Raw genomic sequence first — 20566 nt, 5'->3', positions numbered from 1 at the left:
ATACATTAATTGAATTATGATCATAGAAATTTACATTATCGGAAGTTAACATGATGTGGAACTACAATTTTAGAATATTAGAAACTTTATAAAATAATGCAAATGCAAAGGAACATGAATGAACTCATGCAAACATGTAAATGTAAATAATTTATCATTAATTGTGGTAGTAAGAGTCACCATGGGAGAGAGTACCAAAATAGGATTCAGATATTCAATTAAACAAATATTTAAATTCAATTGTTCAATTATTCATTTGATCCATCTAAAAGTAATTGTAATGATAAAAATTTATAAAAAATAAAAAATAAAGATTGTGATAAATGGTTTTATCGCTATTTTGTGCATTTTTCCTTTGATCTTTTTTTGTGATAATTTTCATATGCTACTCGCTTGAGATGGAAAAATTATCGCTAGAAACTAAGGACGCCACGTGCGTTGTAAGCGAAATTGACAACGTCGTCATAGGTAAAATAGCGATAAACAGATTATCATTGGTCATCTCAACTCGATTGCTTTTCTCACTTTCGCTGTTCCAGTTCAAGCGAGAAAATCATTCTCGTTGAGATAATCAACGATAATCTATAAAGCTCCTACTGGACCATACATGTTTTACTCATACGGTCCGACCATACGAGTATACGTATACCGTCCGGAACGTACAGTCCAAATACTCATGGTCTGGAACATGTATTTTTAATTAAAAATATGAGGTATATTTAGGAATTAAAGGTATTGAATATTCATTTTTTATGCATTTTTTAACCAGTTGAGCATTTTACAGGATTGTTGGTTTGATGTTGTTTAAACTGTCCTGAAAAAAACACCTAAAATTAGCTATTATTTGGCATGAAAGTTAGATTTATTGAAAGGGACTCATAGTTTTCCATTTTATTTTTCTAATTGTTTCATTGTTAAGTAACAGCTTGGGTAAGGACTTCGTTGTTTACCTTTATACACAAAAACTAATTAACTATGTACTTTGTGAAAGTTATAAGTTGATTGAATAGAAAATATTATAACAAATATTATTGGATGCCAAATTGACTTCAAATAGGTGCCGATTTGACTATATGCCGATTTAACCAGGTGCCGATTTGAGTTGAACATCTCAAATCCTCTGCGATCGTTTGCGGTATTTTCTTGAGAAACCCTGTTTTCGATCATCAAACAGAAGTAGAAACTGTTTTAAAATGATTCTAGAACGCTTCGTGATTGTTGAAATAAGTTTAATTCACTTAAAAAACAATTTTGAAACTTTGCGATGTTTTGAAAGGAAGTGTAAAACGCGGGTTACACTAATGTCCTGACAATGTCCTGACAATGACCTGACAATGTCCTGACAGAAATGAAAATGCTTAATACTTTTTTATTATTGGAAGGATTTACTTGAAATTTGGAATCAAGCAAGATTAGAACTTATATTTAATGAATAAAATAAAAAAAAAATAAAAAAATATTTTTAAGAGTTAGAAAACTTGACCTGACCAACTTGACTTTGAAACTACTAATGTCCTGACCGATATGAAACGGCTAAAAAATGTTTTATTATTGACAGGATAGACTTCAAATTCGATACCAAGGAAGATTAATACATTTGATACAAAAATATAAGAAAAAATAAGAAAAAAAATATTTTCAAGAGTTAGAAAACTTGACCTGACCAACTACGTACTCCCGTGACTAATGAGTAATGTCATGACCGATGTAAAATGCTAATAACTTTTTTGTTATTTGAAGGTTCGACTTCAAATTTAATGTCAAGGAAGATTCTAACATTGAATACAGAGATATAAGAAAAAATATTTTAAAAAACTAATTTTTAGTGTTAGAAAACTTGACCTGACCAACTACATGTACGTCTTTCCCATGACTAATGTCCTTACCAATGTAGAAAATGCCTAAAACTTTTTTATTCTTTAATGAATGGATTTCAAATTTAATGTCAAGGTAGATTATAATGCTTAATATATTGATGCAAGAAAAAGATTAAAATTGTCTTGCAATGTTCTGACTGATGAAGAGGAGACAAATATTATAAAACTGTTTTTTTTTCTCTATCTAAAAACAGAATATACGTAATTCTTTAAATTATATTGATATTTTTTTATTTAGACATAGCAAAGAAAGAACTTGGATGCACTTTTTATTATTCGTAATATATGTGTATAAGAAAGGCAAAAGACAGTGACATAATAAAATTATATTTCTTTGTGATTCTAACATAATTTTACTTTAAATGCTTGTAAAAACAATATATCGACATCAAAAGAAGCCCATTTCCTGCCCTTATTTATCATGTTTATGTTATTTGACATGTTTAATCCCTCATTAACTAAACAACAAAAAATGAGTGAAATAAACACTCCAATTTGTGTTAATTTTAATTAATGTATGTGTGAATAAATTTTAATTATTCATGTCACTGTCTTTGGACTTAATTGCATTCTGTACATCTTTATAATCCTTTCATATTAAATGTAGAAAGGCTAGGTGCATTTACTTAGTATCTACAGCATCTCTAATCACATATCAATTTTCTCAGTGATATTAAGCTTAATTTTATACCTTTCAATAACAATAAAGTTATTGAACGGTCAGCTAGGACATTCATCATGATATAAAGATCAAGCTGGTCAGGTCAAGTTTTCTTACATTTAAAAAAATTACAAACATTTTTTTTCATAAACTTTTATTATTAATATTATAATTTCCCTTGGTAAGGATCTGATATTAAGTCAATTCTTTCAATAACAAAAAGCATATTAATTAACATTTTCTACATTGATCAGGACATAAGTCAGTGCAGAGTTGAAGCTGGTCAGGTCAAGTTTTCTAACACTTAAAATTAGTTTTTTTAATATTTTTTCTTATACCTCTGTATTCAATGTTAGAATCTTCCTTGGCATTAAATTTGAAGTCGAACCTTCAAATAACAAAAAAGTTATTAGCATTTTACATCGGTCAGGACATTAGTCACGGGAGTACGTAATTGGTCAGGTCAAGTTTTCTAACTCTTGAAAATATTTAATTTCATATTTTTTCTTATATTTTTGTATCAAATGTATTAATTTTCCTTGGTATCGAATTTGAAGTCTATCCTGTAAATGATAAAACATTTTTTAGCCGTTTCATATCGGTCAGGACATTAGTAGTTTCAAAGTCAAGTTGGTCAGGTCAAGTTTTCTAACTCTTAAAAATATATATATTTTTTTTTTAATTTAATTTATTAAATATAAGTTCTCATCTTGCTTGATTCCAAATTTCAAGTAAATCCTTCCAATAATAAAAAAGTATTAAGCATTTTCATTTCTGTCAGGACATTGTCAGGTCATTGTCAGGACATTGTCAGGACATTAGTGTAACCCGTAAAACGCACGTGTAAAAGAAGAAATTAACCAGTGAAAGTCGAAATCCGTACATGACAGATATCACTATAATACGATTTTGAAAATAAAAAAGTTCCTTCCTTTTGTAAAACAGTCTTCAATATACCTATCACATTAATGTTTGAAGGGTCTAAGCTTATACAAACCAATTTTAAGTCGGTATGAAACATCAAAACGAAATGAACAATAACCGATTACGTTTTGTAGTTTGAATTTTTTCGCACCTGCGCATTACAGAACTCCGAACTCGCTTATTCTAAATGCATTGAACAGAAAGGAGAAATTTGTAATGAAAGGTTTAGTTTTTATATTTATCACTTTTAATTTGATATTATATAGAAATAACTTATTAATATGGACGAGTTAAAATAATTAGTTTGAAAAATAATGAGAGCGCCCTCTACATTATCAATAACAAAGATGGCGGAATGTAAACAAACAACCTCGCCGCGAATATTGAACTTGTTCTCTTATTTCTTGCTAATTGTACTATTTAGTGCGCATCCCCAATGGAAGGTCCAATTGTAGAAAATAAAAGCGCGGACTATACAAGACTTCCTATGGACAGGTCAACATTTTTGTTGTACTAAATAAAATAAAGTATGTAAACTGGTTCCCGTCCGACTAACACACTTTGTTCTAGTGTAGCGGAATACAAGCAGATACCAGTTAGTTTGTAAAATAGTAAATATGGAACCAAGTGCGGTAGACAGAGGCAATAATCGCCTTCCTGTTGTTCTGGTCAATAGTAATGGAAGAATGCCGCTGACGCGTCATTTTCCAAAAACTAATATAAAAGATGAGGGAGAACTGCTCTCAGAACTAGTTTTATCACCAGCCAACTGTCAAATGTGAGAAACAATGTCAATAGTTGGTGTCATTATATAAAATAGAGTTTTTTAGTCATTGTAAGAAAACTTCATGTCTGGACATTTCACTCTTCACATATGAATCAGATAGTTTGGTGAACAACTATGGAAAACCACTGAATATCTTTTCTGTTTTCTTTGTATTAGTGATTGATTGCTGTTGTATACCTCATGTATCATTTAATATTCTTATAGAGACATTCTGATACAGAATTTAGAATTTAAACAATTAACAGTCAGGGGTGTTACTTGAAACAAGTAACTTTTTTTAGTTACTTATACATAGTATAGGTAATTTTTGTTTTAAAAAATATAAAATTACTCAAAAGAGTTATTTTTAATTTCTATAGAAAAAGGGAATAAATGTAGTTTTCATGAATTTTAACATCATTTTATATCATAATTTTAAGAATTTGTAAGATTTGAGAGGAGAATAGACATAAAGGGTTACTTTAAAAATAATGACAAAAATATAACTTGAATAAGTTATTTTGTACATCTTTGAAAGAATTAGTAATAACACTTATTTAAGGAACATATGTAATTGTATAGGGTTACAAAAGATATATAACTTCAAGTCTTAATTAATTCATATTTTTCTATCTATTTATATCTGTCTACCTTCAAGATTTTGAAGGAAAACTATATTTTAATAGTCCGAAGAGACCAACCTTTGACAAGAAGCGTCCATATCAAAGATAATTGCGTCAGAAAAGCAATTAGTCTTTCAGTAGGATTAGATTTTATTTTTCATGGGAAAAATAACCAGATGACTGTCAAAATTTGTTAAAACTAGTAAAATTTGTATAATTGGTCACCTATAAAAATAATATTAAGAAAAGTTACTTATACAAGTAATTTTTAAAATAGCCTCGTTTTCAACATTACTTATATAGGTAATATAAAAAGTTACTTGTTGAAGTAATGCCCCTGACTGATATTAAAATGGGTTTAAAAAAAATCAATCTTTTTTTTTATCTATTTAATAGAAAATCTTCCATGTTCATACTTGGGATACTTGTAATGACAAAAGGGAATTAATTAGACTTACAGCAGAATGCATTGAGTGTCAATCTATCTGTCCGTCTGTAGGACTAAACTATTCCAAAAGGAGGGTAGTAAACCTAAACTAATAATGACTTCACGGTTCAGCTAGCAGGCAAGCTAACCAAAGATTCTACCTTTAACTACAGATGCAATGCATTCTGCTGTAATATTTTTTTGAACTTACCAGCATCAATGATGCTAAAAATGTCCGACAAACATCATATGTCTGTTTATGTTTAACAATTTGTGTGAATGGTTTGCTTTTCTTTTTCTCCAAGTTGTCTATAATAAAAGTTCCATAAATATTGATATCAAATGGTGGTCTCTCATCCTGAAATAGAAAATCAATAAATTATGTCATTAATAGTGAATACTGCATTTCAATTAAAAGATACAAATCGTTTTAAATGGTAATGATATTTTCAATATTTTTCATTAACATTTTTGAATAATTTTTTTTTATTAAGTATGTAAGTTTTTTAGTAGAATGTCATTGAACTAAAATAGGTTTTAACTAAAATAGGGTTTCAGGTTTAAATACATGAAATTTTCACTAAAATACCAATAATGGTTTAAGAGATTCAATGAAAATTGTGAACAAATTGAGACACCAATCACTATATGTCTTTTGATTCACTAAGCGCAATATTATATTAATGGTGATATAATTTGGTTGAAATTTTATGATTATTCCTGTTAATTTATTAAAATCCTACCTCTTCTGCTAGTTTAGGTAAGACTTTGTCTTCCCACTCAGAGACTCTCTGTGATAATTCTGTTATCTGAGCATATTCCTGGGCGCTGGCTAAATACTGATCCTGTAATAAATATTTTATGGCTTTAAAGTTAGAATACATTGATTTGAGAACTTTCTTTTAATTTTGCTTATACTATAATTGACTACCATTTTTTTTATTACAGCTAACAAATCTACTGTAAATTCAGAAATTATTGCGTGCATTTATTATTGTGATTTTGTACTTTTAGACTTTTTTTTTAAAAATGTGATTTTAATTTTTACGATTTTGAGAAAAATCCTGTTAAATTCATATAAAATATTTCAAAATGTGAGTTTAAATCATTGTGTTGACAACTCAGTCGCATTTTTAGCAATAATAAAAACCTGGCATTAATTTCTGAATTTACAGTACTTAAATATATCCAATGGCTCACAAGCTCAAAATGAATATTTTTGTTTACAAAAATGAGACAATGCATTTATTTTATACATGTTATATAACTCAATCTATGACTTTATCTTTCTTGATCATTTTGTATAATTGTAAATGTTAGCACTCAATTAATGTATGTACAATATTTTATCAACTAGAGAGTCATTACCTCCTGGTGTATTGTATTACTGTGAAGTCATTATTATTCATGTGATATCAAGTTTTGTGGATTTTGTGGTTACCCCGTAACCACAAATTCTAATGTAAAATGAAATAAAAAATTTCTATAAGAATGTGTGCAGATTATGGAAAAACCATGAAGAATGAAAGTTTTCCTCAATTCAAGAAAATTGGTACCATGGAGAATAATTGAATTCCCAGTACATGTTGGAAGAACTATGGAACAAGCTACAACTAAGTTGACTACAGTTAAATGTCAACACATAAATAGAAATATGTTTACTCTTCAGTCTTGGCTATTCATGGCCATCAACAGAAGAAAGTTTTAAAATGTTAAATATTTGACATAACCAATCTTGAGTTAAACCTAAGACTGAACCTTATGTGCAGGTTTTTGTGGGCCGTAACCTGTGTAAGCATTTTCTTACCACATGTTGTCTGACCAACTCTTCATAATGTTTTTGTGGGCCATAACCTGTGTAAGCATTTTCTTACCACATGTTGTCTAACCAACTCTTCATAAAGTTTTTGTGGGCCATAACCTGTGTAAGCATTTTCATACCACATGTTGTCTGACCAACTCTTCATGAAGTTTTTGTGGGCCATAACCTGTGTAAGCATTTTCATACCACATGTTGTCTGACCAACTCTTCATGAAGTTTTTGTGGGCCATAACCTGGGTAAGCATTTTCTTACCACATGTTGTCTAACCAACTCCTCATAATCACTTATTACTGTGGACTTGTCTATCACTTGTGCCTCACCTAAATTAAAAAAAAAGGTTATGCAAATGTTAAAATACATCAAAGTTAAGAGATTTTTTAAAACACTCAGAACAGCAAAATATGACAAGGAATACCATGCAGATTGTTGGACAACTGTTTACCCAAATCTATTGACAAACCATGAATGAGTAATTTTTCTCACAATTAGCTTTTTTTATACAGCTCAAAAGCTGTATGAGTAATGAACAATTTGTTGATATGTCCAGGAAAGCATTATACATATATTAAAATATAAGAATAAATAATGCACAATTAAAAGTGTAACAGATAGCACAAATCAAACTAGCAACTGCAAACAGAGATTTTTTTAAAGGATTTTGAATAAAAAATAGAATAATCAAAAATCTAAGTACATGTTTAGATTCAGCATATCAAAGAGGCCCAAGAATTCAATTTTTATTAAAATCAAACTTAGTTTAATTTTGGACCCTTTGGACTTTAATGTAGACCAATTTTAAAACGGGACCAAAAATTAAGAATCTACATACACAGTTAGATTTGGCATATCAAAGAACCCCAATTATTCAATTTTTGATGAAATCAAACAAAGTTTAATTTTGGACCCCGATTTGGACCATCTTGAAAACTGGGCCAATAATAAAAAATCTAAGTACATTTTTAGATTCAGCATATCAAAGAACCCCATGGATTCAATTTTTGTTAAAATCAAACTAAGTTTAATTTTGGACCCTTTGGACCTTAATGTAGACCAATTTGAAAGCGGGACCAAAAATTAAGAATCTACATACACAGTTAGATTTGGCATATCAAAGAACCCCAATTATTCAATTTTTGATGAAATCAAACAAAGTTAAATTTTTGGACCCTTTGGGCCCCAAATTCCTAAACTGTTGGAACCAAAACTCCCAAAATCAATACCAACCTTCCTTTTATGGTCATAAACCTTGTGTTTAAATTTCATAGATTTCTATTTACTTATACTAAAGTTATGGTGCGAAAACCAAGAAAAATGCTTATTTGGGTCCCTTTTTGGCCCCTAATTCCTAAACTGTTGGGACATAAACTCCCAAAATCAATACAAACCTTCCGTTTGTGGTCATAAACATTGTGTTTAAATTTCATTGATTTCTATTCACTTAAACTAAAGTTATTGTGCGAAAACCAAGAATAATGCTTATTTGGGCCCTTTTTTGGCCCCTAATTCCTAAACTGTTGGAACCAAAACTCCCAAAATCAATCCCAACCTTTCTTTTGTGGTCATAAACCTTGTGTCAAAATTTCATAGATTTCTATTAACTTAAACTAAAGTTATAGTGCGAAAACCAAGAAAATGCTTATTTGGACCCATTTTGGCCCCTAATTCCTAAAATGTTGGGACCAAAACTCCCAAAATCAATCCCAACCTTCCTTTTGTGGTCATAAACCTTGTGTTAAAATTTCATAGATTTCTATTCACTTTTACTAAAGTTAGAGTGCGAAAACTAAAAGTATTCGGACGCCGACGATGACGACGACGCCAACGTGATAGCAATATACGACGAAATTTTTTTTAAATTTTGCGGTCGTATATAAATTTGAACCCCATTATTAAACCCTTACAGCTTGGTGATTTTAAAAGTTATGGGTAATCTGTCAAAATCTTTCAAAAGCTCTAGTTATTGTTTAGTAAAAAAATTACTTACTAAATCTTCTTGAAACTTCAAATCCAGCATGGTGTGACTCCATAGCTAACTCCATGGCTTGGAAGAGTTTATCATCTATCAATGGTGACTCATCTAAATCTACATTGTCCCCAGCATCAAATCCTAACCCTTCATCTGGAATACAAATTATATAAATCACAATTGAAATATTACTATAATTTCTATCTTTCAAGAACCATAACACCTGAAAATCGTCCGTATTGAACTTGACCTCCATTTTGTCATGAGTAACATATGAACACCAAAACAATTAAACTGTTGACCAGCCTGACCAACCGATGTAACTCCCCAAATCAATACTTGAATTTAGGAAATACGCTTAAAAATGCATCTAAATTTGTTTTGAATGACTCATTCAGAAAAAAAAAGGATAAGGTTCTCTATTTAATTTCGTTTATTACACTCTTTATGATAAGATTACTCACAAATTCTCTTGATTCAAGTTCAATTTCAAATTTAATATATTTTCCTTGCACGGTAAATAATATTTCCTACCACCAGGGTCATCTATCATATTCTCAACATCATCTTCATCCTCCTCTTCTTCAATATCTTCTTGTATAAATGTCTGAAGAAGAAAAAAGTTTGAGAATAAAATATAATTATTTAAAATATAATTGGACATGACACCAGAAAATAAGACTTCCCACTGTTATATCTGTCAGACAGTTGCTACTTATTTATTCATCATCTACAGCTAATCAGAAGCCTCCAAAGCATAGTCTTACTTCCCGAAAGAAGTCCAGGTAACAATACTTAAATACCATAGTCACCTTTGGGGTTAATGAAATTGAACAGGATCAGAAGTTAGTGGTCATTTATGTTTATATTTTGAGAAGAATACTACAGGTCAGGTAAAATCTATATCATTGTTCAGGAGTGAAATTACCATGTTTTTTTTTAAACTACAGACATCAGTAGTAACACACATAAATTATGTGGATAAAAAAAAATGTTTTTACCCTCAATTTTCTTTCATTTTTATGTATAGATAATCTCCTCTTGTATTCTTCATAATATTTCTGTTCAAACTCTGGAAATGTTGGACATTTCAGCTTGTTCTTTGGAAACTTTGATCTTTGTGAAGCTATTTGATAAAACATAAATAGTACTCTTTTATATATCTGTATATAGAAACTTATCATATCAATACCAGCTAAGAATAAAAAAAACTGGATCAGAATCTTGTTCTTCAGATCACAAAATTATACACTTATCATAATAAAGTATGTGCCGCAGCCTGTCCCAAGTCCATGAAGTTAGGAGCCTGTAATTCAGTGGTTGTCGTTTGTTTATGTGTTACATATTTGTTTTTAGTTCATTTTTTTTTTATATAAATAAGGCCGTTAGTTTTCTCGTTTGAATTGATTTACATTGTCTTATTGGGACCTTTTATAGCTGACTATGCGGTATGGGCTGTGCTCATTGTTGAAGGCCATACGATGACCTATAGTTGTTAATGTCTGTGTCATTTTGGTCTCTTGTGGACAGTTGTCTCATTGGCAATCACACCACATCTTCTTTTTTATATAACAACAAATTAGAAAACACATTGCCCAAGTCTAAAAGATTATAATAGCTTAAGATCAACTTAAGCTGCATTACTTAGTAAATTAAAATGATTTGGAAACATTTTTTCTTTTATTTTAGTACTAATACTGTTCTTAGATCAGCGATTAAGATACAAACATTTCTCAATTTATAATGCAATACTGCATATGTTGAGTGATTATCATTGCTGATATGGTATATTTCATTTAAATTTATGTGAGAGGGTAGGAACAGACATTTTATTTTTTGCACACTGGTCATTTATGAATATTGATGTGTATACTTGATGTTAATAAAAGTACTCAAAAAGACAATGTCAATAGATAGAAAAGTTATGTTGCCATTTAAGAAAAATTTAACAATATAGTCTATCAACAGCACTTTTGATATCAAATTAAATCTCATTAATGTATGAAGAATTTTGCTTTTAAAATAAATCTTACTCTGTTGCATAATGAACTCTGTTAGAGGTAGTTGTTTGGGAGGAGCAGGACGACGCTTCCTCTTCTTACTTGTAGGATCTTCTAAACAGGCGGGTATTCTCAAAAAAGATGTACCTGAAAATATAATAATCCTCTTCTTATTAAATAAGCTGTTTATTTTTGCACTCTTAATGTTGGTCAACAATGAAATATATTGCTAATAATCAACAACAAAAATAAAAAGAAACTCTGCTGATCTTTTAAATGATAAATAATATTGATGCTTAACAGCTTTATCATTCAACCATTAATTACATTAAAGAATTCAAACTAAAAATAATAAATAAAAAAAAAAATTACAAAACAATTTTCCTAATATCAAACAATTATCAAGATAAATTTTACAGAATATATGTAGAATGGTAAATACCTTTTTTGAAAGGTCTTTCTACTATTTTACCAGCATCATGAGGATCTATGGGTTCCCACAAGTTAACAGTCTGTAAAACATGATATAAACATAAATATATTAACTATATAAAACAAGCATATGAATTCTAAATAGTGATTGCTGAGCTTTTTTTTTATAATTACACCTTATATAAGAATGCCAGCTTTTGATTGGCTGATAGCCAGTGTATTTTCCGCATATTCTAACATTTCTTCCTCATTTCAAACGAATCTGACTGTTTTTCACCACTGCCGGTGAATATGCCTCAAATACCATGGTATTTGCCATTTTGGATATTCCTTTTTTACCCTCGCGAGCATTTTCGCGCCTTTTCCTAATTCAGAGAGTTTAAATTAAAAATTAATTCGGTGTAATTAAACAGATATATCATGTTATGGAGGGGTATTTGCAAAAAATACAAGTCTTGGGACAAAATTTCCCTTGCCTAGCGGCTCGGGAAATTTAAGTCCCTCGACTTGTATTTTTCGCAAATACCCCTCCATAACATGATATATCTGTTCAATATACTTTTTTGTTCAGAGGCTAGCTGAAGTCCACCCCTGGGTGCGGAATTTTCTTAACTGATTTATCCTTTACCTGGACTGTCTAATTAAAGTGTGTTTTATTTAATCTCACTTTTTCATTGGTCAAACTTGATTATGATGTAAAATGTTCTTGCTTTCCTCTGAAATTCCTATATTGGCATAGTGAATAAAGGCAACCATGCATGATGGCGTCAAAATGATGAGACATAGAAAAAACACATCTTACTGTATATCATTCAGAACGATAATGATTGTCTGCATACCATCTAGAAATCATCATAGAAACAGATTCCACCACCAAATTTCATGCAAGACAGTATTTGTCCAGTATCCTAACTGTGTTGTATTTTAAGCTCCGACGGCATCAATTGGGGAATTAAGTTTACTGGCGACGCTTTAGCAGAGACAGTAAACGGGTATTTGCGACCATCAAATCCCCAATCGATGCCGTGGGAGCTTAAAATACAATATTATTACCTCCATTCTAAAGAAACTGACAGAAAACAATGTTAAAACATGTATTTAAAATCTGTCATATGCAGTCTGCGCTTGCGTCCCATAGCGTCAATTGTCAATTGATGCCATGTAAATAAGTGACGTTATCCAATCAAAATGAACGTTACAAACGTTGTTGCATTAGAATTATATTTGAAATGTTTAAACCACTCAGCCACACGTTTTTATTTTGAAAATTTAACTGTCTCAAGTACATAAATATTTTTTCACACTCGATGGAGTGGCAGAATCAATATATATTTTTCCGAAACAGTGTATTTATTCTTGAGATAATTTCTCTTATGTTTACTGCTTTATTGTGTATGCTATACATTGAATAAAATTGAGTAACATCTTTAATTTTGACATTCATAAATGAATCATACTTCCTTAATTTTAAAAGTTTTGGGAAAGTAAGTTGAATATATTCTATTGTTAAAATATTGACTGGACAAAATAAGTTACATGTATGTTTAAAGAACCTTCATTTGACCTTGACTTACCTGTTTAGGAGGTATTAACTTGACTTGTTTATTTCTATCATTTGACCTTGACTTACCTGTTTAGGAGGTATTAACTTGACTTGTTTATTTCTATCATTTGACATTGACTTACCTGTTTAGGAGGTATTAACTTGACTTGTTTATTTCTACTCGATCTTTTCAACTCAACAATATCCTCTGTAGCAGCATCCCCAGTTTCCTGTAAAAATGGTTTATGAAAAAAATTATTACAAATTTGTTTTAAACAACAATTTATCAATTTCATGTGTCAAGTTAAAATGTCTGTTCTAATCTCAAACCTTAAAAGAATATACACAAATTTTAATTTGGACATTATACAATATATATATACCTCTGCCCCATCAATTAATCTATTTGATTTTCAAGTCTCTCGAAATTCAAAAGATATGGAGTAAACTTTTTCATACCATGGATGTACAAACAGATAAACCTTATGAATTCCGTTTTTCTGTTAATATCTGGGATTAGAATTGAAGAATGGATCACTAACCATAGCATTTTGGTGAACTTCTTCAATAAGTGGCCCACCATCCACTTCATCTGTTGGTGGCATGTTGATATCATCAGACTGTGGCATGTCCATAAGGTCTTCAAGGGGTGGCTCAAAAGCGTTATCATTATCATCATGATCAACTACAATGACAGATGATTAGGTTCATTATAGACTTAAAGAAGTAGGCTTAAAACACTTGCTTAGATTAGTCCTTGATTTCCTGTTTGTTTTTATGCCCCACTTAAGGGAATTATGTGTTTTGGTCTGTGCAACTGTTCATTTGTTCTTTCGACTGTCCCGCTTTAGAGTTTAAGAGTTTTTGGTTAAAGTTTTTGGTCAAGGTAGTATTTGATGAAGTTGAAGTCCAATCAAATTGAAACTTAGTTCACATGTTCCCTGTGATATGATCTTTATATAATGTTAATGCCAAATTAGAGTTTTGACTAATTTCACAGTCAAGGGAACATAGAAAATGAAAGTGCAAGTGGGGCATCAGTGTACTATGAACACATTCTATTTTTTTTCATAATCTAAATGTGGTTCAATTTCCATATAGGACTGCTAAAATATAAATGACCTTAACAAATAGAGAGATTGCTGTATTTTACCACATTGACCAGAAAGTTCAATTTTCAAACTTTTTTTTTTCTTCTTATATTTGGTGTAGATAATAATAATAAGTGTCATAATTAAGTATAAAAGTATATCACTTACACTTGCCTGCATGTTATTTTAGTCATAACAAGTATTTACTTATAATGCATCGATGTAAATTATCAGACAGGATTACTTCCTTTTAAAATGTTTGCTGTGTTTTCTTTAATGGCAGTTTACACTTAAATTTCATTGCCCTAATGTAGGGTATCAATATCCTAACAACATACAATTAAAATCACTGTCAAATACAGGAATACAGTGCATGACAGGAACCTGATGTTCAGTGGTCATCGTTTTATGTGGTTTCTTGTTTCTTATATAGATTAAACTGTCTGTTTAACCTGTTTTAATGGTTTTACATTAGTCATTTTGGGGCCCTTTATAGCTTGCTGTTTGGTGTGAGCCAAAGATTTGTGTTGAAGGCTGTACTTTGACCTATATTTATTTACTTTTTACATATTGTGACTTGAATGGAGAGTTGACTTATTGCCAGAAATCTTCTTATTACTATAAAATCGTTGCTTATGATAGTTTTAAATCAATATCAGTAAATAAAAATAAAGGAAGAATGTGTCTATGGACACAGTTACCATGAGTACCAATGCACTTATTCAAATTCAATGACATTTGTTTCTGCATAAATTCATTAGAGATTTCTCTCATTGTTAAAAAACAAACAGAAATGGGATAACTCAAGAACAGTGAAAAATCCTAATGATCTAGGACAGATTTTCACTTCACATGATAGATTAATACCTGACATGTTGGCTTGGTCTACATTGTTTGGAATAGAATTTGGTTCAGAGTCTGTAAGATGTCCATCAATGTGCATAGATTCTAAAAGAAATAAAAAATATCTGTTATATGTTTTTTATTGAAATATTGCAAATGCATACAAGTTCAGGATTCTAATTCTTGAGAAAAAGGAGACGTGAAGTGTATATCAATAAGATAGAAATTCAACCACAAAAAAAACTAGAGGCTCTAAAGAGCCTGTGTCGCTCACCTTGGTCTATGTGCATATTAAACAAAGGACACAAATGGATTCATGACAAAATTGTATTTTGGTGATGGTGATGTGTTTGAAGTTCTTACTTTACTGAACGATTTTGCTTCTTACAATTATATTTATAATGAACTTTGCCCATTAGTAACAGAGAACTATATTTGATAAAAATTTACATAAATTTACCAAATTAATGAAAATTGATAAAAAATTGACTATAAAGGGCAATAACTCCTTAAGGGGTCAATTTGACCATTTAGGTCATTTTGACTTATTTGTAGATCTTACTTTGCTGAACATTATTCACGGTGTATATTCATAACGCTTCCTTTCCGATAAAATCGGCGTTTTTGCTTCCTTTCCGATACTTTAACGCTTCCTTTCGGAGTTTTTCGATGACGACATCGCACAGTATCACGATATTAAAATGAATAATGCTGCCGTCAAGAGGTAAGTTAAATAAAAATTTATAGCTCACGGAATATTTGAATGTTTTGTCTTAATTTATACCAAGTTGATTTCATTAAAAAAATAATATAAACCAGTTCAAACAGTTCCACAATCTCAGCGTCGTTGACAATGACAGATAAAAAATACATTTGTTTGCTCAGAAACTATTTTAAAAAGCATACAGCATATAGATTCGCAAGCTTTTCAGTATATTTTAAATTATCAAATGGTTTTACCTTGTCTCGCTAACCTGAAACATCCGTATAACTCTTTTTTCTTTAAAATCAAGGAAACACTTCCTTTCCGATAAATCAGTCCCAGCGTCAATTTTGGAAACGCTTACTTTCGGAGTCTAAGGAAACTACTCCTTTCAGATTCACGTAAAAGTAATGTTATTTTCAAATAAAATGTAGCTGTGCACACAGGCTAGGAAATAAGCACGACTTTAGCTTATTGTTTTACGATATAAAAAGTATAAGATATAGAATTTGTAACATTGAGACAACATTTCATTAATATTGAACATGATAAAATGTCACCGTAAATGATCATATTTACAGTGAGGACTGCACCTCCCATATCCTTTCTTTTACATAAGCAACATTGTTAGGCACAACTTTGTATTTTTGCATTATTTAAAGAACAAGGGCAGATTATCAATGAAACCTATCACGTGGCATTTAATAGTTAAGAGTCAGTGGCGGATCCAGAAGTTTTCATAAGTGGGGGCCTACTAACCGACCTAAGAGAGGGCCCGCTCGAGTCACACTTCGAGATTTCCTATATAAGCAAAACAAAAAATCCTAAAAAAGGGGGTCCGGGCCCCCTGCCCCCCCCCCTGAATCCGCTTCTGAGAGTAAAAGACTAGTCGACCCCCGGGGTCTGAATAATGTGTTTGACGTAAGTTGACATGTCTATTATTCGAACTGTTACCTTGTGAGATAGCACGTTGAAATTACGGCCTAGTTCAAAGCGGGGTTCATATTCATTTCTCATTATCATGTTTTCTTCCTGAATATGCACCTTAGCTACATCAGATATACTGCACAGTTCAAATCTATTTTTACCTTTAGGAGCAGTTCCTTGATTTCAGTGAAAGGGGCGTTTTTCTATAGAATTAAAATAATATCGCCGAGTGTAGCGAGACTTAAAACAATATTGACGATTTTTGCTAAACACGATACATTGTCAATCCAAGGGTGAACCACCTATTCGCCCCTACCCCCGAATTCGCCATCGGCCTTGAAATAACGACAAAGTTGAACTTTGTACAAAACATCGTAGTTTCAAAATAGGAAAAAAAGAAAGATTTCTCATTCCGTTTTTTTTTTACCTAAGCTGGGACAATTACAATAGGTAATTACAACAACTTTTGGTATGCCCTGTTTTTAAACTGAATAAAACAATATATATTTTTTTTACAGGAACCATATTTTCGACAGTTTTATTGTGGAAACGAAAGACACAAAGACAGGCTAAAAAATCGGATATTTCAAAGCCTCAAGAAGTGACTCGTGTATCATAAATGTGATGAGAGTAAAATTCTTCCCACAACTAGACTTGTGTGGTTCTCTTTGAAAAAAATTTCCGGTACCCAAGCATATTATAAACAAGAATTAGATGGATGCTATTACTACAAAATAGAAAAGAACGAAAAGGGGAAATTAGACAAAAACAAACCCTCCCCTATTAAATAATTTGTTCAGTTGGAACACAATTTTTAGAAATGGTGATTGTGGTATAAAGAGAAGACAGCTTTCTAATGGACACTTTGTATACAGAATAACAATTAATTTCTATAATTTCTAAATTTATGCAGATCATATAACAATGTGAAAGTACTAATACATTGAAAAGCCGTGTATTTAATACACAAACTCTAGAACCACCCATAGTATCTACCCTTGGTGACTTCTGCATATAGGATTTTTTTTCTCCCTAAACAACAGGTATATATAAAACTAGAGGCTCTAAAGAGCCTGTGTCGCTCACCTTGGTCTATGTGCATATTAAACAAAGGACACAAATGGATTCATGACAAAATTGTATTTTGGTGATGGTGATGTGTTTGAAGTTCTTACTTTACTGAACGATTTTGCTTCTTACAATTATATCTATCATGAACTTTGCCCATTAGTAACAGAGAACTATATTTGGTAAAAATTTACATAAATTTACCAAATTAATGAAAATTGTTAAAAATTGACTATAAAGGGCAATAACTCCTTAAGGGGTCAATTGACCATTTAGGTCATGTTGACTTATTTGTAGATCTTACTTTGCTGAACATTATTGCTGTTTACAGTTTATCGCTATCTATAATAGTATTCAAGATAACCAAAAACGGCAAAATTTCTTTAAAAATTACCAATTGGAGGGCAGCAACCCAACAACCAGTTGTCCAATTCATCTAAAAAATTCAGGGCAGATAGATATTGACTTGATTAACAATTTAACTTCTTGTCAGATTTGCTCTAGATGCTTTGGTTACATAGTTATAAGCAAAAAACTGCATTTTACCCCTATGTTCTATTTTTAGCCGTGGCGGCCATCTTGGTTGAATGGCCAGATTTAGATTTATGAAAAATGGTTAAAGATTGACTATAAAGGGCAATAACTCCTAAAGGGGTCAACTGACCATTTTGGTCATGTTGACTTATTTGTAGATCTTACTTTGCTGAACATAATTGCTGTTTACAATTTATCTCTATCTATAATAATATTCAAGATAATAACCAAAAACAGCAAAATTTCCTCAAAATTACCAATTCAGGGGCAGCAACCCAACAACCGATTGACCGATTCATCTGAAAATTTCAGGGCAGATAGTTCTTGACCTGATAAACATTTTTATCCCATGTCAGATTTCCTCAAAATGCTTTGGTTTTTGAGTTATAAGCCAAAAACTGCATTTTACCCCTATGTTCTATTTTTAGCGGTGGCGGCCATCTTGGTTGGTTGACCAGGTCACGCCACACATTTTTTAAACTAGATACCCCAGGATTAATTTGGCCATGTAGTTTCAGAGGAGAAGATTTTTGTAAAAGATTACTTTAATTTACGAAAAATGGTTAAAAATTGACTATAAAGGGCAATAACTCCTAAACAGGTCAACTGACCATTTTGGTCATGTTGACTCATTTGTAGATCTTACTTTGCTGAACATTATTGCTGTTTACAGTTTATCTCTATCTATAATAATATTCAAGATAATAACCAAAAACAGCAAAATTTCCTCAAAATTACCAATTCAGGGGCAGCAACCCAACAACCAATTGACCGATTCATCTGAAAATTTTAGGGCAGATAGATCTTGACCTGAAAAACATTTTTATCCCATGTCAGATTTCCTCAAAATGCTTTGGTTTTTGAGTTATAAGCCAAAAACTGCATTTTACCCCTTTGTTCTATTTTTAGCCGTGGCGGCCATCTTGGTTGGTTGACCAGGTCACGCCACACATTTTTTAAACTAGATACCCCAAAGATGATTGTGGCCAAGTTTGGATTAATTTGGCCAAGTAGTTTCAGAGGAGAAGATTTTTGTAAAAGATAACTTTAATTAACGAAAAATGGTTAAAAATTGACTATAAAGGGCAATAACTCCTAAACGGGTCAACTGACCATTTTGGTCATGTTGACTTATTTGTAGATCTTACTTTGCTGAACATTATTGCTGTTTACAGTTTATCTCTAACTATAATAATATTCAAGATAATAACCAAAAACAGCAAAATTTCTTCAAAATTACCAATTCAGGGGCAGCAACCCAACAACCGATTGACCGATTCATCTGAAAATTTCAGGGCAGATAGATCTTGACCTGATAAACATTTTTACCCCATGTCAGATTTGCTCTAAATGCTTTGGTTTTTGAGTTATAAGCCAAAAACTGCATTTTACCCCTATGTTCTATTTTAAGCCGTGGCGGCCATCTTGGTTGGTTGACCGGGTCACGCCACACATTTTTAAACTAGATACCCCAATGATGATTGTGGCCAAGTTTGGTTTGATTTGGCCCAGTAGTTTCAGAGGAGAAGATTTTTGTAAAAGTTAACGACGACGGACGACGACGACGGACGACGGACGCCAAGTGATGGGAAAAGCTCACTTGGCCCTTCGGGCCAGGTGAGCTAAAAAGAAGATGTTGTATGATTGCCAATGAGACAACTCTCCACAAGAGACCAAATTGACATATGTAACACAAAAACAAAGAACAACCACTGAATTACAGGCTCCTGATATGAGACAGACACAAACATAAATAATGTGGCGATGTTAAACATTTTAGCGGGATCACCCCTAACCTGGGACAGTCGTGTAACAGTATACATCATACGAACGAAGTTATTAAAATAAGTTGAAAAAGGCTTACTCATATAGTTTTCATATTCGGACATAGGATGAGAGGTGGACCTATATTTTATTTTATTTTATTTTATATATATATATCTGTTTTTTTTCACTTTCACATGATAAGTAATTTATAAACTTGTCAGTGTAGAGACTATATCATTTGAGAGATCAACTGTACATTGTATCAGACATTTTAAAAGAAAACATATCTGAATTTATATACAATTATCAAATGTATTCTCACAATGTAGTCTTTCGGACTTTCCATGTTTTTTATATGAGGACAATAAATGGTTACTACAACTTGTAGATTGTATTCATTATTCTTGTATACAATATACGGAATAGCTGTTCTTTCGGCTAGCCAGGAAAGCAACAAAAATGCAACAACAACGCTAAAATTGTTGTGTTTCATCTTGAAAAGTTTGAAGCCTTTATATCATTGATTTAATAAATTCATTTGGTCCAGGCGCTTCAGAGAAGTGTAAAAAATATGGACAACGGACACCACTA

General features: G+C 31.4%; 1 protein-coding gene across 1 annotated transcript in view; it reads right to left on the bottom strand.

The window, feature by feature from the left end:
- Window positions 1-20566, bottom strand: part of LOC134684353 (condensin-2 complex subunit H2-like) — a 36645-nt gene that overhangs the window by 3490 nt on the left and 12589 nt on the right. Inside the window, exons 9-19 of the mRNA XM_063543639.1 lie at window positions 15001-15081; window positions 13585-13727; window positions 13186-13272; window positions 11510-11579; window positions 11101-11214; window positions 10069-10193; window positions 9602-9674; window positions 9086-9220; window positions 7354-7421; window positions 6022-6123; window positions 5490-5636 (exon numbers count right to left, since the gene is read on the bottom strand). Coding sequence (XP_063399709.1) covers window positions 5490-5636; window positions 6022-6123; window positions 7354-7421; window positions 9086-9220; window positions 9602-9674; window positions 10069-10193; window positions 11101-11214; window positions 11510-11579; window positions 13186-13272; window positions 13585-13727; window positions 15001-15081 — 1145 coding nt within the window. The remainder of the gene's footprint in view (window positions 1-5489; window positions 5637-6021; window positions 6124-7353; window positions 7422-9085; window positions 9221-9601; window positions 9675-10068; window positions 10194-11100; window positions 11215-11509; window positions 11580-13185; window positions 13273-13584; window positions 13728-15000; window positions 15082-20566) is intronic.

The sequence above is a fragment of the Mytilus trossulus genome, chromosome 9, assembly GCF_036588685.1.
Source record: "Mytilus trossulus isolate FHL-02 chromosome 9, PNRI_Mtr1.1.1.hap1, whole genome shotgun sequence".
In the NCBI taxonomy this organism is placed as follows: Eukaryota; Metazoa; Mollusca; class Bivalvia; order Mytilida; family Mytilidae; genus Mytilus; species Mytilus trossulus.
The sequence above is the reverse complement of the archived record's forward strand: the minus strand, read 5'-3'. Positions and strand labels throughout refer to the sequence as shown.